Raw genomic sequence first — 21,834 nt, forward strand, 5'->3', positions numbered from 1 at the left:
ATCTTACTGTGTCTCTCTGCCTCTCACTAACTCAGCTGCTTTTCCTCTCTTACTCCATAGACTTCTTTGTACTGAAACATAACTTCATTGAGTATGGGTCTAAGCAATCCCTGTTCTGCCTGTTAAATTGCTCAATTCACTGCTCAGATCACAAAATGCTACATTTTGGACCCTTTTAATATTTAATGGTATCTTTGAAAAAAAAATTGGACTTGGCATTCTGGGTAAAATCCTCAGTTCTATAGGGCACTTTATAGGGCACTTTCTCTTCTACTATCAGCTCTACCAACTCCATCCCACTAAAGACTCCTCAGTGAGTTACTAAATAACAGTTTTGAGAAAAGTCTTGTAAAATCTGGAACAAAGGAAACTGTTTTCTAAAATAAATAGCTGTTTTTGTATTAAGTAAAAGGATTGGGATACATATTGAGCTTTCACTAGGAGAAAACAGCTAATGGATTGTGGGCTGTATGGCATTGATCTGTAGATGTGTTGTACACAACTGGATCCTTTGTGAACAATGTACCAGCTCGGAGAATTGGATAAATATTGGGTTTCTGTGAGAGCTGTTGAGTGAATGTGCAGATGGATGTACAGTAATGTATAAGTAAGTGTCTCTTCTCTCTAGTATCATACAATGAGTGAATGGAAAAACACTCCATACCTGAGAACTTACTGCATAGACTGTGAAGTTAAAGCCTATGGTTAGCCTTAACCGAGAACAATACAGGCATCTGGAAGACAGCAGGTGCCTAAAGTCGTCTGCCCGAGTGTCACAGCGTCTTAGCTGCTGGTCTTCTCTTATATATGTGATAATTCATATCTATGGTTGTACTCTGCAAAGTTACATCTTAGTTGGGACCATACTCAGATTGCTCCAGACCAGAAACTCACTCTATTCCTATATTTTTAGAAATCTGTAAAGTTTTAAGATCTCCATACAAGAAAAATTCAGCCAAATCAGTCATGAGAGGGTCTCTACCTCTCCGACAGATGACGATGATGATGGACAAAGAAGGCTCAGGCATGTTGATTTTCAATGTGTGTAGTGGCTTACTCTTTCATCTCATACTGAAAATATATGTATACTCGAACAAACCAATCATGTATATGTATGAGGGAGTTGCGAGGGGTAGCCCTTGGACAAATGGGCATCTAACTGACAGCTCCCAAGGTGAGTGACATGAGATAACCAGCTTTTTTTTTTTAAAAAAAAACATAAGTTTGTGATACTCTGCTGGGAGTTGTTTATGCTGTATGTGTCTATTTGTGGCCACCTAGTGGTTGGGATGTGTATTGCAGCCTGTCAGGGATAGCTCTAGCATGGAATTTGCATTATGAGAATTTCTTCTTCTAATGGTGGACACATCTGTACCTTACAATAAATACATAAACACTGTATTGAAGCTAAAATTAAAGGGGTTGTCTGGACATAAGAATCCTGTATCCACAGGATGGGGAGGATTTGTTGATGGATTGGGGTACGATCAATGGAACTGAGAATTTGGATGTGTGGCATGCCGATTTGAATGTGGTGACTAGTCATAAATGAGTGAGGCTGCTCCATTGACTTCTAGGGGAGATATCTCTGGCAGTTCCCCCTGAAATGAAGGGAGTACCTGCATGCATTTCCAACCAGCCTATCCATTCAAACCCCATTTCTTTTGATAATTGCAACTGGATCCCACCCATCAGCAATATACCCCTATTCTGTGGACCAGCAGCCCCTTTAAGGTGGGATGAAAAAAAAAGTTCATACCTGTGGCCTCAGCATCTTGACATCCTCTCTCATTACAGCGCTCCCGGAGTAACATCACCTCCCTTTCCAGAGCTTCAATCCTGCTCAGGAGATGCTGCACGGACTGCGGAGCTGTATAGCACTGACACAACCTCTGTGGGACACGAATACTGTGCGTAAAGGTGATCTGACTCCCAGCATCTGGTGTATTTTCTGTCTGCTGTGACACCCAACTTGCGTCTTCTGGAGATTCTGGTTCCATCGTACATGGAAATCCCAGGGGAACATTGAAATTGTAGACATGATTAAAAACTAGAGGCTGGTGCCTAGTTCCAGATCCTGTCAGATTAGCCCCATCCCTGGCAGATAGATGCATCCCTGGTGTTTGACCGGCGACCATTTCAGCAAAGCACTTTGAGTGTCTGGTTATACAAAGAAGCACAATGAGGTGGACTCCAACCTGCAGTGGACCAAGGGCACTCCTTGCTCCATCGCTCCCCATCTTCTCCGGTAATACAGCCAAGGACCAATGGTCTGTCAAAAAATAGTGAAAAAATATATTAGTCCATGATGACCATTAAGGTAGACTGAGCACAACAAGAACAATTTATCTAGTAATAGTAACTTGAATGTCAACTGGACTTGTTCATGGATTTTGGAGATTCAAGTGGCTTCCATAGTTCATCTCCTTAACATTTGTTCCGAAGTGAGCAGCTCATTGACCTTGACACTTATAACTTACTATAAGATCATGTTAGCTTTTGGCTCTCTGTCGTTCAGACACATGGGGACCCAAACACAGGGAGTCTACCCACTTAGAAAGCAGCTACCTACACCCGTGACCCCATTAGACTATAATGTAGGACTTTTTAAGCGGAATCTTCAGTTGAGTCTTCTAAGAAGACTTAGCCTTACAGCTCCAGACTTGACATTTGGAAAATTGTGTAAAAGTTGGTCAATTTCAGTGGGACCACCAGATTATCTTATGAGTAGGGTTGAGCGATCGGGATCGGAAAAGATCGGATTCCGATCGGCGATCGAGTAAATTTCACGATCGAGATCGGAAGTCCGACCCGATCTTTTCCAGCGGGATCGAGATCAGAGGTTATCTCAAGATCGGCTCAACCCCAAAAGTGACTTTTCCCATAGAAAAGCATTGACTAGGGTTGAGGATCGGGATTGGAAAAGATCGGATTCCGATCGGCGATCGAGCAAATTTCACGATCGAGATCGGGATCGAGATCGGCTGGAAAATGATCGTAAATCGGATTTTAAAATCGATCTTGAAATCTCAAGATCGGCTCAACCCTACTTATGAGTATGGGGACTTTCTGATTTTCTCTCGACAGATGTTCTTGGTGGAAGAAAGGACCCACATGTTTAATTTTAACATGCCAAATCCCTTGGTCTCCGAGGAGACAGTGACTTACTCTTTTCTCCCCACTGAAAACATACAACCAAGTTGAACATGTGTATGGGGAGGTCAGGAATAAGAGTTAGATCAACAGCTACTGAAGGTGTCCGGGCACCTTAAAGTCTATGGCACACGGATTTGGGTGACTGAAGTACACACAACTTTACACATTCTTAGGGCATTTTTCCCACTACTTAGCCTCTTAGAAACTACTTAGTAGTTTCCTACATACACTAAGGACATCACTTGGTTGTTAGTGATATAGTATTAGGTTGTAGTGAAATATCTAAAATTTCTAGACTAATCCAGTTGTTTTTGACCATAAAAATAACTTCTTATTACAAATAGACAGTCCTAATATGTATTACAGGAGCGCTATAGATTATAAAGTCATGTTTTAGAACATTTCCAATATGCTGTGTACACATTAGACACAATAGGCAATTTAAAATGGTCAAATGATGTCAAACCATCATATTCGGATACATGTAAGCCTGGTTACTAGTGCATTGGTTAGAATATACATAGAGTTATATACAGATAAGAATACCTGTACATTGATAATATAGCCTATTCATAATCACCTTATTGCACCTTCATAAAGAATATTCTGCATTGTGTATTCTATCTGTCTATGTCAGTATAGTATAGTTACTAGACAAATATCAATGCAGTTAAAGTTCACCCATTAATAACTTACAGATCCACTGTGATAATGGACAAGTACCTGTTGCACATACTCCAAATTAATGTCCTGTTTACTGATCAGGAACGGCGCTGTTTGCTTCCAGACATCTCTGCATGTCAGTATAATTATGTCTCCATGGGATTTGGTAACAGCTGGTGTGTTAGCTCCTATTAAATCCAATTTACACACAGTTTTTTTTTTACCGCCGGTAATAGATGAGAACATCTAGGACAGCATTCTGTAACATGTGATAGGCGTACCCACAGGGGTAGATGCCACATGCATAGGTACAAGCGGTGCTCTTCTCATTTATCACCTGGTTTGGATGCCTTTTTATTCTGGTCCTTGGATTTAATCTCTTGCGTGGGTTATTCTAGCCGCACGGTCGGTCATAGACCATTCCAACTAAAGTAATAATGTGGGGCGCTATATTAACATCTGTCCCTATAGATCAGTGGTTTAGTGTTCTCTAGATACCTATAGTATGACTGTCCACCCTGGGGGTGTTAAGTAAAAGTCATACTGCTCGCCAACTGATGTTCCCCTGATGCATCCGTTTTCTTGAAGACATTTACATCAAGACTCCTGGAATAGTCAAGCATTTTATAGGCATATTTGGGACACTAAACCACTAGTCCATAAGGACATATTGGGGGTTTTGTGTCATACTTGACAACATTCTGATGAACCATTATGGAAGAATAGCGTGCACAGGGTAACATGAAAATCAACGGGAGAAATCACTCTCTCAATGGGTTTGCCCAAGTCTCCTTTTGGATGTCACCAGTCGCACTTTAATATATTTTCATTCCCTTTTAGTCACTAATTTTGCTTGCCATGTCCCCTTTTCAGACGTGACCAACATGTTAACCTCCCAAGACACCTATTAAGTCACTGTAAGCCTTGTTGAACACGACCGTGTGCCTAATGCCAGCCATGATGATTGGCACAGCCAACATAGGGCTTCCATGGGGCCATTCATTCATTCATTCATTCATTCATTCATTCATCAATGAAATAGGAACCACAGAAGCACGGATGCAAAATCAGACAGGAATAGGACCTGTTCCATATTTTGGAGCCCAGACTGTCAGCCCTTTGTAATTCACGGTCATGTGTACAGGCCCGTAGAAATGAATGGGTCCTTTCACACGGTCAACTGCAAGGGACTTTACCCCAAAGGTCCAGGAGATGTTCCTGCTCTTCCAGGTGTCTGGAAAATCAGACCCTTTTTCCGGGAGACTTCAGGGGCTTCCATGAAAATTGGAAAGTATAGTAAGTGCTGGAGAAGCTCAGAACATCTCTGAAACTTTGTTTTTTTATGGCGTTCAGTGGATATGTTGGACGCCACATGTAAACAAGGTCCTATTAGCAGGTCTGTAGACTTGGACTTGGCATCTATGTGTTGTGTCCAGTTGTTCTATCAGGTCTGTATCATCCCAACTACAGTGTCACAAGGAACCAGAAGCCCAGTCTGTCTCCTATGGAAATGGAAGTTATGCCCACTGTCTCATGGATGTGAGTTCCAAGTGACCAAACTTCTATACCAAAGTGTGCTTTACCTTGTGTGTTGTTCACTTGTATTGTGTTCCGATATACAAGAGCCTAATTATTATTATATATATTATTATGTTATTCTTCTGACATGACTACACCACCGGGTCTGTGTAGTGGTTTTAGTCCTGTTATTAGTGAAGAGCATCATTGGAGTCTCCATCCCATAATTCACATATTCTACTCTGATTTTCCTCTGCAAAGTTACTGAGACTCCATATTATCTGTGAATCTCATTCATTTATTCTGTAGGCTTTTGTTTAGTTTTCCGCAATGACATATAGTTGCTTTTTATGTTATCAAGTGAATTTGGTTCAAAACTGTGACTGATCCGAGCCTCGAGGGCACCTCTTTGAAATGTCTTTTACTTGGCTTAGAACACTTGACAAATAATGAACTAGAAGGTTTCTTCGAGTAATAAACAATGTAACAAGAAATATAAAGTAATACCAGGCTGAAACTAAATAAGTACATGATGCTTACAGGCTGACAGTAAGGACGGAGGAACAAGCTTTTTACTTCGACGATGACTATCATTGTCAACCGTGTTCACATGGGACATATATATGAGCAAAAAATTAGCTATTGTAGATTTCTTGTTGAGTTTGTTGTGGAGTTTGTGGTAAAACCTCCAAGTTCTCCTCCATGACTGCGACCAGGGGTGTAATTACTGGGGTACCAGCGGTAGCCGCTGCCACAGGACTCGGGACATCAGTGGGCCCAACGGTAACCACTACTGCTGCAGATTTTTTTTTTTTAAGGCTGGTACCTGCTGGAGTAACTCCAGCAGGTCCTATTTACTTACCCATCCTGGCTCCTGCTCATGGTCGTCGGCACTTCCCTTGTACGGAGGTGGCTGTGAGCAGGAGCGGGGATCTGTAAGTATTATTACACTTGGGGGGTATTTTCAGACCCCCAATCATAATGAACCAAGAGAGGTGAGGGAACATAAACCACTAATAAAACCATAAAACACATATAACCACTGTTACATACGTCTCCTGACTCCGGCAGGCTTCAGGCCAACTTGTGTGATGCCACGTGGGCTGGGTTTTGCATCCTTATGTGTCGCGACGCAAGCCCCGACTCATGTGACGTCTTTTCCATCATTGAAGATGGCTGACATTAACAGGGAGTGCGTTGGAGCCCCAGAGCAGTAAGTAATAGTGTTTGTTATTTTTGTATCCTCCCCTGGGTTATTATACTCTGGGGACCTATCATTCTTAGTTACACCACTGGCTGCAACCCTCACCTTATTGACATACTGTTGAATTAAAGAGGACCTTTCACCACCTCTTCCCATTCAAGCTCTTAGCATCTGTTCATTGTCCACTCCAACACAGTTAGAATTTTCTCTCTCGCCCCCGCCATTCCTGAAATGTGTGTTTTAGGAAAATTCTTATATTCTCCATGACACATTTCAAACATTCATTGTGGTGTTCCTCCTCGAAATTTATGAATAAAATGACAACTGGGTGTTACCAGATGTTGCTGTGTCCCTATATACTCTGACACTGGCCAATCAGTTCTGATGGTATCAGGCACACCCTCTTGAAATGGGGACTGGTAAAACCCATTTGGCAATTTCATTCATAAATTTCTAGACGGTAACAGCAACACTACAATGGAGACTTCAACAAAAATATTCTGTACAATATTTTATTCATTGGAAATAAAAGTATTTAACAAAACAGACACGTTAGAAGAGGTGATGGGTCTTCTTTAAATTCTACGGGGCAAAAACTTATCTAAAATCCACGTATACGTTGGCAATCTATAAGAAACAAGAAGCGGTGAAAATATCTCTTTTCGCCCAAACCACAATAATCTCCTCCACAGTCTGCACTCTTACCACTTGTATTAATGCTTCAATGAGATAGCGGCAATGGTGATGAGAGGTCTCTAGAAATATATCTCAAGCTTTGAAACTTGACATTATTACAGAACATCTTGACAGGTCAAGTGGTTGATCCCTTGACTCATCCCCAAACCTGCGGTAAAAATCACAATATACGGTAAATCCCAACAGTGATCGTGTGCAGAATACATAAGAGGGGTTTCAACCAAAAGCCTGGATTTTATGACGGGAATACAGACGTGTCTATTTACAAGCTATAGCGAAGCAAGCGTCATTTTGGTATATAGGGGATTGTAGTGTAGCCTATAGGATACATTAGTGCTCACTGTGATGTGGTCAAAGTTTACGAAGTTTAATTGTTATAAAGTTCTATAGTGCTTTATACCCGGAGAAAATACCTGGTAATAGTGGACAATACGATTAACCACTTTTTAAGCAGATTGGTTTTCCTTTTTTCAGGTCCTAAAGCGGACTCGGAGAATAGAAACCCAAACGCCAGTGTGAACCTAGTGTAAGATTTGCAACAGTGTATAAGTTTTAGTTATCTACATTCTCGGCATGTTCTGAAGTAGATCCTTAGCAACAAAGAGATGAAGAGGGAATAGTCAAAGGTACCTGTACAAGAAGTGTAAGGGTATATTCACCCAACGGAAAATGGATTACGTGTGTGAACATACCATACGGCTGCGATGCAGTGCACCGACGTCTCATTGCAGCATTACACTCCAAATTAGTCCCGAATGAATGGCCCTAATTGGGAGGGAGTCTTGCAACGTGGACTCCGCGGCAAGATACGGCATGTCACTTCTTTTTTTTTTTTTGCTACTAGCTAGCGGAAAAAAGAAGGGAGTGGCTCCCATTGAAGTCAATGGGAGCTGCTTTGGCAGCAGATTTTGAGACAGATTCCGCTTCAAAATCCACCGCCAGAGAACATACTCTAAGGTTATGCTGAAAAGCGCAGGGGTACATAGGGTAGACAACAGCAGACAGTGGGGCGTGTGGGTGTGACAATGGGTGGAACAATGCTTAGTGCCCTGTTTTTGACTGACATGAGAACAGCTGTGGGTAACAGGAGAATATATGGCGTAATGTGTTTTGTTTTTTTTAATTAATTTTAACCAAAATAAAAAAAAATTATATAAATTACAATCTAATGTAGATCTAGGAAAAAATATCACCGAAAAAGTAAAATATCATTCTGCAAATGACAGAATCGAATGGAGCACAAAAAGACAAAATTAGATTATTCTGACCTCCAAGTGGTTAATAAATATAGCATTTGCTTCGCATCCCAGATGTATCAGGTTTCTGGCAAAGAATGATTGATTCATGAATACACTAGCAGCACTGACCCGCCATGTAGTCAGATGTAAATGCTCTGTTGTATGTATTTGGCTGACATACTTCTAGGGGTGATCACATGATGATGAAATTAACTCTTATCTCAATGTTTCCAGGGTCTGTTTCCAGATAAGAGCAGAATAATGGAAGATAAAGCTAATATGATAAAACAGCATAGCACGGATCTGGGCAGAACCATACACGTCTACTTCAGAGATTAAGACCTGGCGCCAGGAATTGGACACCAGACCTTTTAGGTTGCATATTATTTGGTCGAGATAAGAACATACATTTAGGCTGAGTGCTAGAAAGGTGGCGCTAATACAGTTTTCCCATTATTCTTGGGGGCAGCACTACCTGTAACCTCTCTATGGGAGTCCCAGTAGAACACAATGTATCACCGATGGATGGGGAGTGATAAATGTATAATATCCTAACATACAGTAATATTGTACAGAGTGCAGATGAAGTCAGGGTAGCTCCGACAACCTTCAGCACTGCTGATTTCTTATATTGTATTGCTCTTCTACTGAAAGTGATGAGAACAAGGACGGTCTTTTCATATAGTATTGCATGCATCTACATCACAGTACCTGAATAATACAGAGATAACACTTACAATAACATCACAGTAGTGAACTAATGCACTCTGACATTACAACATAGAGATAATGCACAGTGATCAAGGTAGTCAGTAATGCATACATTACAGTATACAATAGTAAGCTCACAGTACATGGATAAAGCACACTGTAATATCATAGCACAGGAATAAAGCAAAAGAAGTCACGTCTACACTATGTCATCACAGTATAGGAAAAATGAACGTATAATAATATCACATAAAAGTGTTATGATGCCCTAGAACAGGGATAACTGAATGCTGGCAGAGATCAGGATGCAAAAAGCAATGCTCAATAGTAAAACACAGCACATGCAGATTTCCAAACCCCATTCGATCATCAGTAATTTAACCCTATATCCCTCCCCCCACCCTTTAATAGTTGGACCCCATAGCAGCTGTCCTGATAGCCAACGATAGCCAACTTGCATATTATTGGCTTATAAAATTTCCCCTGATAACTTGGAGTTCACCATAAGACTAAGCTCTATAACTCCAAACCTACATCAAACGCTTCTCATTCAGTTAACCCATACCCTGCTCTGACCTGATCAGGGCGACAAGTGTCAGATTCCTCTGTAACACCACCACAGGGGAAATTAAGCAGTGCAATTCCCATTGAAGTCAATGACCTGTCTGATCAATGCACGGGCATATTTGGTCCTCCAGCGTGAGTGACACTCTTTGTACCTGTTTTCCTTGCTCTCTAATAGATCAAGGTTCTGAAAGGGAGACCCTTCATTAAGTCAGTGCCCAGTTCTTGAAGTTTCTAGAACAAAAGCTTCCCTGAATACATAAGAAGACAGCTACAAAGACTTGTTTGATCACTCATTGTTCATTGTTCCTAAATTTACTGGGTCTACAAATTGCTCTAAAAATATCAGTTACCCAAATGATATATTGGGTTCAGTTAGCCAAATAATAAGACTGAAATTAGAAGCACATCTTAGGCTGAGGTCACACATGATGAAAAGCTGCAGTTTTTTTGTGTGTTCAATATTTTGCTAAAGTTTTTTGAGACAAAGTCCAGAGTGGATTTAACAGATGGGGTGATGATAAGAACTTCCTAATTATTCACCATTCCTCTCAAAACCACTCTTGGCATTGGCTCAAGTACCATAGTAAAGTTTGCAAAAATAAATATTTTTTTCTGCAACATGTAGCCTCAGCCTTAAAGGGTTTTTTCCAAACGTTAAAAATCAGGAGCAAATGGTTTACATGCAGTAACATTAGTCACTAATGCTGTTACAATATCACCATCCTGATGTTTTGTTTAAGGAAATTGCGAGGACAGCAACTCCCCAGTACCTGCTGATGAACCCTGGGGAGAATTGCACAAGAGATAGTGAGCCCTAAGCTGAAACCCCCGCTGTCCCTTCCTGCTTGCCGGTCCTGTCCTAAGCAATAGGCGACAACTGGTCGATGGGCCCTTCCTATATACGTGAAAACACAAAACTGAGACAAGACAAACAACAACAACAAAGAAAGATCAGCTGGCCAAGGGTTCGGTAACGGTCGAGCAATGCAGTACAGAATCAAAATCCTAGAGAATAGTCAGAGGGTAAGCCGGAGGTCAAGAATAAGAATACAAGTAAGAAACAGCAAGAGAAACGCCAGCACGCACGAGACAATAGCAAGCACCAATGTGAAGCACCAAGAATAAATAGGGAGGAAAAACCCACCCTGGAATTGATAGGAAAATAGCCTGTCAATCACAGGGTAAGGCTAAACTTAACTATTAGAAGAGCAGAAGGAAATGAAGGTGAAGGAGATGGGTGTGGTGGAAAATCAATTACCAAGATGAGAGAATAGGACAGTGTTCAGACAATTCAAGAAGAACCCAAAAGAAGAAATCACAGTGGGACACATCTCCAGCCAGATGATGCAAAAGCCCGAACAGGCAAAAATGTTACATTATGTCTACTTGTGTGACTTCATGTACTCAGAACATGTGGTTACCTGCCTTTTCCTCTCCCCCAGTAGCATTGGAAGTTTGATCCCCACTGATTCTTGCTGTCTCTTTCCCTCACTCTTGATTTCTAGAAGGATCATGTTTCACATGCTGGGCAGCAGATTGTGTTTTGCAAACTGTTCTTACTTCCACTGTAAGCCTTAGCAGCATGAAAACAAAGTTGCAGCACAGAGCTGGGCAAGATAATAAAAATAACTCCTTTTATTACACTATGTTTGTAGAAACTTTAGAAACAAGCATATTACATTTTGTCGTACTTATAAATTTATGGTCATAAATTTCAAGACCGTAACGCTTTGCAGCCAAGTACCGAATGTACCTAAGTGGTGCTTTCACGTAGAGCTCTATTGCATTTTACTGTTATGGGTGGAAAGAGAAGTGACAACTACTTAAAGGACATGTCGGGCTCAGAGCATCAATTCTTTTTAATCATCTACAGCTGTTACCTGGAAAATCTGGACTGCAATGTTGTGTACTTGGCATCATGTAGTATGATGTAAAATTTTAGGTGTGTTGTTCCTTTAATGCGTCCCTTGTTAATTTAGCCAGCGTTCATTTCCTCTGTCCTGCCTTTCATAGTCTTCCACTTGAGCAGAACTGACACCTAAATATCCGAAATGCCAGTCTGCTTTTCCAAACAGCTACAATGAATGCCGCTTGGCTGCTCTTTGTAACCCATCTGCACTTTGTAGCCATCCGATGTCATGCATAAAAAGTAATGCATGCATCTTCTTCCTGGGAGGCTTGGCGCCTACTGGGGGCTTCCAAGTAGCAGTTTTTTCATGGACAGAATGGAATGACTAGACTTACAATAGGCTCAACATTACTATACCGAAAATGTATTCTGTGTCTGGTATAGTGTTATATATTAATAAATGAATATGAAAAAAAAAAGCTAAATCCAGGGCATTAGACCTTTTGTCCAGGTCAGACCCTATCAGAATGCAAAGAATAGGGCAGCGCTCAAATATAATGAAAACCAGTTTTGATACTTTGTTACATGAGTAATATTTCTGTTCAAACGTTCATTATTTTTTGGAATGCCACCCTATTGTAAGATCCTTGTCCATGGTACAGCAGGCGAAATGTGTCCACTTATGATCCCCTGCTCCTGTGTATTCTGTTTTAGCACAGCTGAGAGTTTGTTTCAGTGTATCAGTGCAGTCAGTAGTCTGAGTTCCCTCTGGTTTGCTAAGAGTTAATGTTAGTAGCTCTATGATTGACATCTTACCTTCCAATCACGTCTGGGGCAGATTCCGGGCTTCCCGTATACAGCCCATTGTTCTACACCAGGGTGTTTGCTATTAGCCTCCTTCGAGCATACTAGCATATTACTTTTTCTCTGATATTCTGTATTTTGACCTTTGCTTTGATCTCTTAACTATTCTTCTAGATTCCGACTTTGTACCTAGTTGCGCCCCCCGTGGCTAGTTTGACCTCTAGTTCTTGTTTGTCTTGTCAGTATTCAGTGTTTCACTTATCATAGGAAGATACCGTCGTCCAGTTGTCCACTGCCGCTTGGGTAGTTGGGGCAAGCAGGTAGGGACGCGGGTGGGCCTAGTGTCAGGGCTCACTATCTCCGTCTTTCCCCGTCCTTCCAAGTTACAGCAGCAGCTACTGGGTATTCACTTAATGGGCAATTCCCTAACATCTATTCTTTGGATTAGATAGATAGATACATATATAGATAAGATAGATAGATAGATAGATAGATAGATAGATAGATAGATAGATATGAGATAGATAGATTGATAGATAGATAGATGATAGATAGATAGATAGATAGATAGATAGATAGATAGATAGATGATAGATAGATAGATAGATATGAGATTGATTGATAGATAGATAGATAGATAGATAGATAGATAGATAGATAGAACTAGACACCAGTGGGGCCCCTGTGAATATGGGGTGTACTTTATTCTCCCCCACTATAATATGTCTTTATATGTGTCATTTTATTATATTTGTAATAGAATAATCTGCTCCTTAAACTGGACTATTGAGTAGATAGATAGATAGATAGATAGATAGATAGATAGATAGGTAGACATGAGATTCATAGATAGATAGATAGATAGATAGATAGATATGGGATAGATAGATAGATAGATAGATAGATAGATAGATAGATAGATAGATATGAGATTCATAGATAGATAGATAGATAGATAGATAGATAGATGATACATAGATAGATAGATAGATAGATAGATAGATAGATGATACATAGATAGATAGGAGATAGATAGATATGGGATAGATGATAGATAGATAGATAGATAGATAGATAGATAGATAGATAGATAGATAGATAGATAGATATGAGATTCATAGATAGGTAGATAGATAGATAGATAGATAGATAGATAGATAGAACTAGACACCAGTGGGGCCCCTGTGAATATGGGGTGTACTTTATTCTTCCCCACTATAATATGTCTTTATATGTGTCATTTTATTATATTTGTAATATAATAATCTGCTCCTGGACTAAACTGGACTATTCAGTATCTTTCTTCCATTCTCTTCCCTGTGACTGTATTCTTCCCTTACCACTTCTTACTCGCCTTCCTGAAGACACATCCACATAGTTATACAGCGATACGTTCCCTGCTTTCATAGTACTGGACAACTAGGAAGATCTGACACTCAAATTGGGTAAAATGCCATGAGTAAGGTCAAGTTCATGACACATTTTTACAATACAATATAAGTTCATGAAATATGTATGCCAAAAATAATGTACGCCAAAAAATTTATGCCAAGAAAATGTATGCCAAAATCATGCGCAAGCAGATGCCATAGGAACGGCAGCCATGTGCATAAGTTTTATATAGAAGTCAACGATAAAACACAGTCTACGTCTCCGTCTGCTTCTTTCTGGCTCGGCATTGTGCGCTTTTTTGTACTGCAACATAATGGACAGAGACAAATATCTCTTTTTTGCCTTTATATAGATTTTTTTTATTTTTAATAAATTAAAATGTATTTCATATTCTATAACATCTCTTACAGCCTAAAGCTGCATCGGCCTCCATATTGAGGTTGCTGCTGCACATCTTTCCCAGAAACAGATGTCAATACCAGAATTTTGTATTTCCATGGGGAATTTTTTGCAATGAGTTTTATTCACTTACAAATCCACCAAAGCCATTATTGGATCTACGAGAGAATTTGTGAACTTTTCCTAACCTCCTGCAAGCCCATTGCACTTTTCTTCTTGCAACATATGTACAATTTGTAGCCTTTTACCCTGATGGGTTTTTAGCTGGTTTAGAGAACCAGAAGGTCTAGTGGAAAAATATGACTTATTAAATATGGCCCTAAGTGCTCTCACAGTCCGTCTGTTAGCTGGAATAGACAGAATGGGATTGTTTACTCGTAGAAATGTGTGCGGCTCCCCAGCCCTGGAATTACATGTGTACTGCTTATAGCAAACCGGTTGCAACCCATACAGCTGTGTGCTCAGCTACCCGTACACAAACACAACAGCTGTGCCGTACAAGATCCGCTTCTTTACACTTACTCCAGACAAATGGCCGGAACAAGATGGCTACAAACTGCCAATGCAAGCTGGCATGGAGAATAACAGGGGAGCAGAGATCCTCATTACTGGGTGCCCGAGGGAAAAATGCTCTGCTGCTAAGAATAATTAGTTCCTTCTAATCTCTAGAGTATCCGACTCCAGAGGAAGGGGCCGGGGGCAAACTCAGGCTAATGAGAAGAGATTTTCGGAGATACCAAGAAGATAATGACAGGAAAGAAGACAGGAGTGAAGGTAGAGATATAGGAGACGGTAGAATCATCGGTCACACAGGGGACAAGTGTGATACAATAGAGGTGGCATGGTAGGAACGTGTCATTGCATTCTCTTATAAGCTGTGGTCTAGGGAAAGGACGGCTTAGGATTTGGAGAGGTCTCATGCCTGGGGGTTTGTAGGGCTTCCTGCCTCATAAGAAACAGATACTCTCCGAGTGGTTTAGGGATATGATATGTCATGTTCATTGCACAATGGTGTAATAAGATTGGACTATCACTAGATAGAATGGATATCTCACTTGGTTCACATCAACGGTGCTCAACTAGTTTTGGTAAAAATCTATGGTAAGGTGGAGGCCTGAGATGAGCACCAACAGTATGGACGCCACCTTCTTACTATTCCCCAAAATCTGTAGTAAGAAGACCAGACCTCTAAACTCATGTAGACTCCAGGTCAGATCCCTATACTCATTCAGGTCCAAAGGTTCATTCAGTCCCCAGACCAGACAATATATCGTCATAGAAGACTTGCCAAACTGAAGCCAAGTGACAATGACTGTGATGGGACCGTGTCAGATATATCTATAGCTCTGGTCTGCAGTCTGAATAATTTTAGGGGCTGAGTCATTGCAGAGGTCTGATTTGCTTTAGGGCAGGGGTAGGGAACGTACGGCTCTCCAGCTGTTGCAAAACTACAACTCCTAGCATGCATACTGGCTCTGCTGTTCTTGGAACTCCCATGGAAGTGAATGGAGCATGTTGGGAGTTGTAGTTGCACAGCAGCTGGAGAGCCGAAGGTTCCCTACCCCTGCTTTAGGGACTGGTCTGGTGGGGTCAGATTCATTTTAGGATCTGATTAGTTTTTGAGGTCGGAATGAATTTTAGGGACCGGTCTAGGGTCTGATTCACTTTAGAGGTTGATTTAACATTTAACAGTCTGGCTCGAGTTGGATTCATTTCAGGGGTCCAATCTGGCTTCTGATTAAATCTAAGATACCCACGTTTGGGGCTGAATTAGTTTTAGTGCTCTGGTTTGGGCTCTGATTTACTTTAGAAGCTGATCGGGGTGTGATTTTTTGCAGTGGTCTTATTTTAGGGACTGAATTTATTTTAGGCACTGATTAATTTTAAGAATCTGATTGATTTTAGGAGATGGTTTTGGGCAGGGGCGTAACTTGAGTGGGTGCAGAGGGTGCAATCGCACCAGGGCCCAGGAGCACTGGCATCTGTATTGAGATTGAAGTTTCCATCTGGCCCATAAGACAAGGAGACCCACAGATTCCCCTAACCACACCAAGGTGGATTAAACTCCTTAGCGGCTGTAACCATCACTATCAAGTATTCGCTGTAGGGATGAGGTAGGGGGCCCGGACAAAAGATTGCACCGGGGCCCACAAGACTATATAGACGTAAAACAAAAAGAAAAAATGCAGCCCACTTACTTTTATGAATCTTTTTCTGCTCTCTTTCATGGGAGATCTGTATAATCCCGTAGTTCTCAGGACGAAGGAAGCACGGAATTCAACCCCACTGGCTGTGGGTCATATTGCAAGGAAATCCAATGACATAAAAAATTCCAGCTTTCAACCATGGTCCTTATAAAACGTAGCGTTTATTCCAATGTTAAAAAACACACATGTTCACAAGCAGTATCGTCTCGTAAGTCTTTCCATCCCTTACATAGACTCGCTGACGCGTTTCGAAGACATATAGTCTTCTTAGTCGTAGCCTGACTACTACGACTAAGAAGACTATATGTCTTCGAAACGCGTCAGCGAGTCTATGTAAGGGATGGAAAGACTTACGAGACGATACTGCTTGTGAACATGTGTGTTTTTTAACATTGGAATAAACACTATGTTTTATAAGAACCATGGTTGAAAGCTGGAATTTTTTATGTCATTGGATTTCCCCACAAGACTATAGTTACGCCACTGGTGTTAGGTATGATTAATAGGTTATACAGCATCTTCCAACTCCTTATTGCTGTATACCTGGACAGAAAGGATCTTGAAGAGCTACATAACAGCCCATATGGGAGGTTTAATTGGAGTTATATATATATATATATATATATATATATATATATATATATACACAGTAACCAGATTTTTTTTGCAAAAATTGTGATATGATATCTAGTTGCAATTTCTGACAAGTATAGAGGGATGGAGGTTTGTCTCCGAACTGCAATAGCGGTGACACGATCAATATTTCACAGCATGGGGTGACAGGTATGATGTGATGAAGGTGACGTATATACAGGGTGTCACTAATTGGCTCTATGTTGCAAACATACTGTATACAGTAAAGCTCCAAACACTGTGATTCCAAACTACAGCTGGCAGGAAGAAATCACTTGTCAGAGACGATGTAGCTAGAGGATAGTCACATTTACATGTGTTTGCTGCATCATCTACAGTCATCATTCCCTGCTGGGACCACATGTTCAGCTATGGAGAAGCCAAGTCCTATTGTCAATCAAAGTCCTAATAGCGACGGACTTGGATTGACATAAGACTGCACAGTCCAGGAATACCGTAAAACATTAAGCCAGTCAAGAAAGTGCCCCCTTTAGTTGCCCGATCCCTTGCCAGATAAATCCCTGAGAGTAGGACTATAGGTCTGGAGACACAACCCATTGATTTTGACAAATTTGGATTTTTTTTTCTAGCCCTCACCATTCCTGAGCAATCATCTCTGCTATTTTTTTAGCAAAATGATGCTCTATACTGTCTGGTTGGCGGTTCTATAGCAGAAAGACAGGGCCCACCTGATAGCAGAGAGCATAATGGTGCCAAAACTAATGGCAATGATTGCTCAGGAAAGGTGGGAGCTAGAGAAAAAAATTCCAACTGTGCCAGAACCGGTGCAGCAGTGTCTATGGAAGGAATGCAAAGACTTGGTGGAGGTGGTAAAGGATCCCCTTTAAGCTACTCAGATAATTTTTTACAATTTAAGGAAGATTGAGATCTATCATCATAGCTACAGCATTAGTTGCAAGTACAGAAGGACGCTATGGACATAGACAGGGATGTTAATTTTTACCCACAACCTGAAAGTCAATGTGGTGACTTTTATTGCAGATGGTGATAGGACCACGCTATGAGATATATTACTAAAGCTAACAAGGTTAAGGGGATATTGTCACTCCTTAGGGAGAGATCACCATATAGGTGTGTGGAGACTTATTAAGCCTTTAGCACTCCACTTCGCAAGGGACCATGGGAAGAATATGCAAATCTGTCTTCCATGATGTAATTAGGAAGTCAGCTGCTACTGCCTCAGTGTTGCAAACCAATAGAGGGCGCTCACTGGAATGTGCAAGCCTGTCTTCCCTGATGTAATTAGGAAGACAGAATTTCATTGAAATAACCCAATAAAGGTTTGCTCCCTTTAGCATCATGCTCAACCTTACAAGAGGCCTTTGTTTTGCAATGACGTTGGGATTATTACCAGGTATAGTCTCTCAATCGAGGACGGCCGTTTCGATGTACTTGCATCTCATCAACTCGATGTAGAGAGGACTATAACCTGGTAGAGGTGACAGGCTTAGACAGGGTTAAGGGGATATTGTCACTCCTTAGGGAAAGGGAGCAGCCTTTATTGGGTTACTTCACTGGAGTTCTGTCTTCCTAACTACATCAGGGAAGACAGGCTTGCACATTCCAGTGAGCGCCTCTATTGGTTTGCAACACTGAGGCAACAGCAGCTGACTTCCGAATTACATCATGGAAGACAGATTTGCATATTCTTCCCATAAAGCTAACACTACATTCAATTATTAAAGTAAGAGGCCATAACAGGGCACACTATAAAGTTCAACCTGTACTATAGATGTAGTGCAAAACCATTGCACGTTATACCCTCGTGTGGTAAAGGAGAGAACTGCAGGTGATTAATTGCAACCCCCGTTGTGCTGCCGGAGAGGGGTCCTTTATAACTTGCAAGTTGCCCCATGCACAGTCTACATTAGACTTTTAAGGCAAGAACCCCAGGCAAAACTTTGTCTTTGCATTTCGAGGCCGGCTCAGAGCTTGGTTGTGTTTATCATAATGACTTCTACCTTTTCACGCTGGCAGCTTTCATGGAAATTCTGTTTTCACATTTTGAAATAGGCGGCCTGTAGAGAAGCAGCGGCTATGTTTTCTGTTAATTGCATTGTTATAGCGGACAACATTGTGGCGGTATTGTTGACTTGGACCCGATATTACAATGTAACTTAAAGGGGTAGGATTCTGAAACTTCACCATCTTGCACTGCAGGGGGATTGAGGAAATGGGGTCTGAAAGATATTAGAAGTAAAGGAAGCAGATGTATTTCAAAAGTGCTAAGTTTTTCGGATGTGTGGGCTGAAGAAAAGGTCTTTGAGGATATGTATCAGTCTTAAAGGGATTCTATCATTACACTAAATACATGTCAGAATGGCCTTAAGAATGGCTATTCTTCTCTTACCTTTCTTTTACTGATCAACGTTGCCGTTCTTCTTTCTACCATATGTAAATGAGTTCTCCGCCAGCACAAGGGGCGTTCCCCACGTTCAAATAGCACAGGGGGTGTCCCTTGTACTATCCAAAAACTCTCCAGGGACGCCTCTGTCTTCTTCTCCGAAACGCTTCTTCGCTGGGTCATAGGCCGCACCTTCATCCAAAAGTGCCGACTGACCATGTCCATCGGCTATTTTCCTGTGGCCTCTTACACAAGCACCTGTTCGGCCACAGGAAAATGGCCAATGGACATGCGTAGTTGGCACTTTTGGATGAAGATGCGGCTGATGACCTGGAGAGGTGGTTTGGAGAAGAAGACAGAAGACAGATAGAGATGATCGAACACTAAAATGTCCGAGGTTCGAAATCCGATTCGAACAGCCGCACACTGTTCGACTGTTCGAACGGATTTCGAACCCCATTATAGTCTATGGGGGGGAAATGCTCATTTCAGGGGTACGCAAAATTCGATAACATTATACTTACCAAGTCCACGAGTGAGGGTCGGGCTGGATTCTCCTTGAAGTTGTCAGGGTGGTGGTCTCAATGGGACCACTTAAGTATATTGGATGGATTCCAAATTACGTCAAACCTCGAGGTTCGCAATGATGCAATCAACACAGAAACAAGATGAATCTGAGCTAAAGCATAAAGTTTATTGAACAAATCATCTCTTCTTATACCCAAAGAAGTGGGCGTACATACAGGGTGTATTATAGAGTAATCATTAACTCGGTAGGCGTATATGGGTGTGTCATTGATTAATCATTAACCGTTAGGATTCAGCAATTTCTATTCTATATATCATGAATATTCTAACTGTTCTGACATCTCATGATGTGGTTAACTCAGTGCGCATTACGTAGTGTATGTTTTAGTCACCTTACCGCGTGGCATAACAAAGTCTATTTTGACATGGGCTTTTCCATTAGTCTCATCTTAAGCTATTTTAATAACCATCTTATCACTTTATTCCAGCCACTTTATTACTCTGTTTATTATGGGGTGCGGCATTATGTCTGCAAATATTCTGATTAATATGGAATATGGGTCAAGCTGACCTGGAGAGGCATGTTACAAGCTTAAGTTATTGAAAGAATGTATACACATATAGGGAATATATATGAACGTATTCATTTCCCTATCAAAGTCTTCTCCCAGCGCAGCGCCCCCGCAACGTCTTCCGGCTGGAATTCACTCTGCCTAGGCATCGGGGCCTAGGCAGAGCGGACTGCGCATGCGCGGTCGGCTCTGCCCGGCCCGACGCCTGAGCAGAGCCGAATGCGCATGCGAGGGCATGCCTGCGCACGCGCAGTCGGCTCTGCCTAGTAGTAGGAGAATAGCCCTTCTTAAGGCTGTCCCGATGTGTACTTAGTCAAAAAGGGATTCTAATGATAGAATCCCTTTAAAGAGACTTTTCTACTCGCACTCCAGCTGTTGTAAAACTACAACTCCCAGCATGCATACTTGGAAGTGAATGGAGCATGTTGGGAGTTGTAGTTTCACAGCAGCCGGAGTGCTGAAATTTGCCGACCCCTGTCCTAGAGCATCCCTAGAAAGCTCTTCCATACAAGTCAAGACCATTGTGTCTATGCCCCATGGTCCATTTCCAGAATCCAGGGAGTGACTCTATTTTAGTCTTAGTAGCAAGAGTTGGGATTGTAAGATTTATTGGAATTTTTTTTAAACTATAGATAAGATGGAACAAAAATTGTTCAAAAATATGTTTAACCTAAACGTTCCCTTTAAGAAACTATTCTAGAAGATTCACCAAAAATCTCGTAGTCCTTAGCCTTCACAAATGTTGGGAGACATCTGTGTTTCTATACTCTATCAAATACAGAGTCGCTGAGAGCTAAGCGTTGCGAGTAGACGCGAGGCCATCTGATAGGTAAGGGTCAAATTGATACTTAATGAGATCACAACCTCCGTGCGGAATTTAAATAAAAGCAATATAGACAGATAAAGCCGAGCGCACCTCCAGCTTTAACCAGTTGTGATGTGCGCGCACCGTGCAGGCGCAGCTTTGAGCGAGGCCATCGTAAAAGATAGTGTCACCGTTATTACAGGCTGGCAAGAGGATTCAGAAATAATGAGTGTGTCACTACACGGTGGGGTTATCTGCAATACAGGAGCTGTAAATAGCAGCGGGACTCGGTAAACAAAATCCATTCATAAAATAATGGCCTTTTCTACAAAGCCGATTCCGCATTCCATTATACGGCCGCGAGAAGATTTTTTTTGAGCCGCCATCAATAGACTTTGACTCGAGACCACAAGGCTTTTGTGGATTATTTTCTAGCAATGTAGAGTAATAACTTATCACTAGGGAGCTGTGGCTGGAGCTGGTTACACAGTGATAACCACAGGTACTGTCTAGAAAACATCATTTAC

At 41.4% G+C, this 21,834-nt stretch overlaps 1 protein-coding gene across 2 annotated transcripts in view; it reads right to left on the bottom strand.

The window, feature by feature from the left end:
* TNR (tenascin R) overlaps positions 1-21,834 on the bottom strand; it is a 333,354-nt gene that overhangs the window by 151,849 nt on the left and 159,671 nt on the right. Inside the window, exons 1-2 of one of the 2 annotated variants that reach the window (XM_075287088.1) lie at positions 3,880-3,932; positions 1,760-2,272 (exon numbers count right to left, since the gene is read on the bottom strand). In XM_075287088.1, coding sequence (XP_075143189.1) covers positions 1,760-2,240 — 481 coding nt within the window. In that variant the 5' untranslated portion in view covers positions 2,241-2,272; positions 3,880-3,932. Of the gene's footprint in view, positions 1-1,759; positions 2,273-3,879; positions 3,933-21,834 lie in introns of those variants that run through there. The other variant, XM_075287087.1, reaches the window with a different exon arrangement.

The sequence above is a fragment of the Leptodactylus fuscus genome, chromosome 9, assembly GCF_031893055.1.
Source record: "Leptodactylus fuscus isolate aLepFus1 chromosome 9, aLepFus1.hap2, whole genome shotgun sequence".
Taxonomy (NCBI): Eukaryota; Metazoa; Chordata; class Amphibia; order Anura; family Leptodactylidae; genus Leptodactylus; species Leptodactylus fuscus.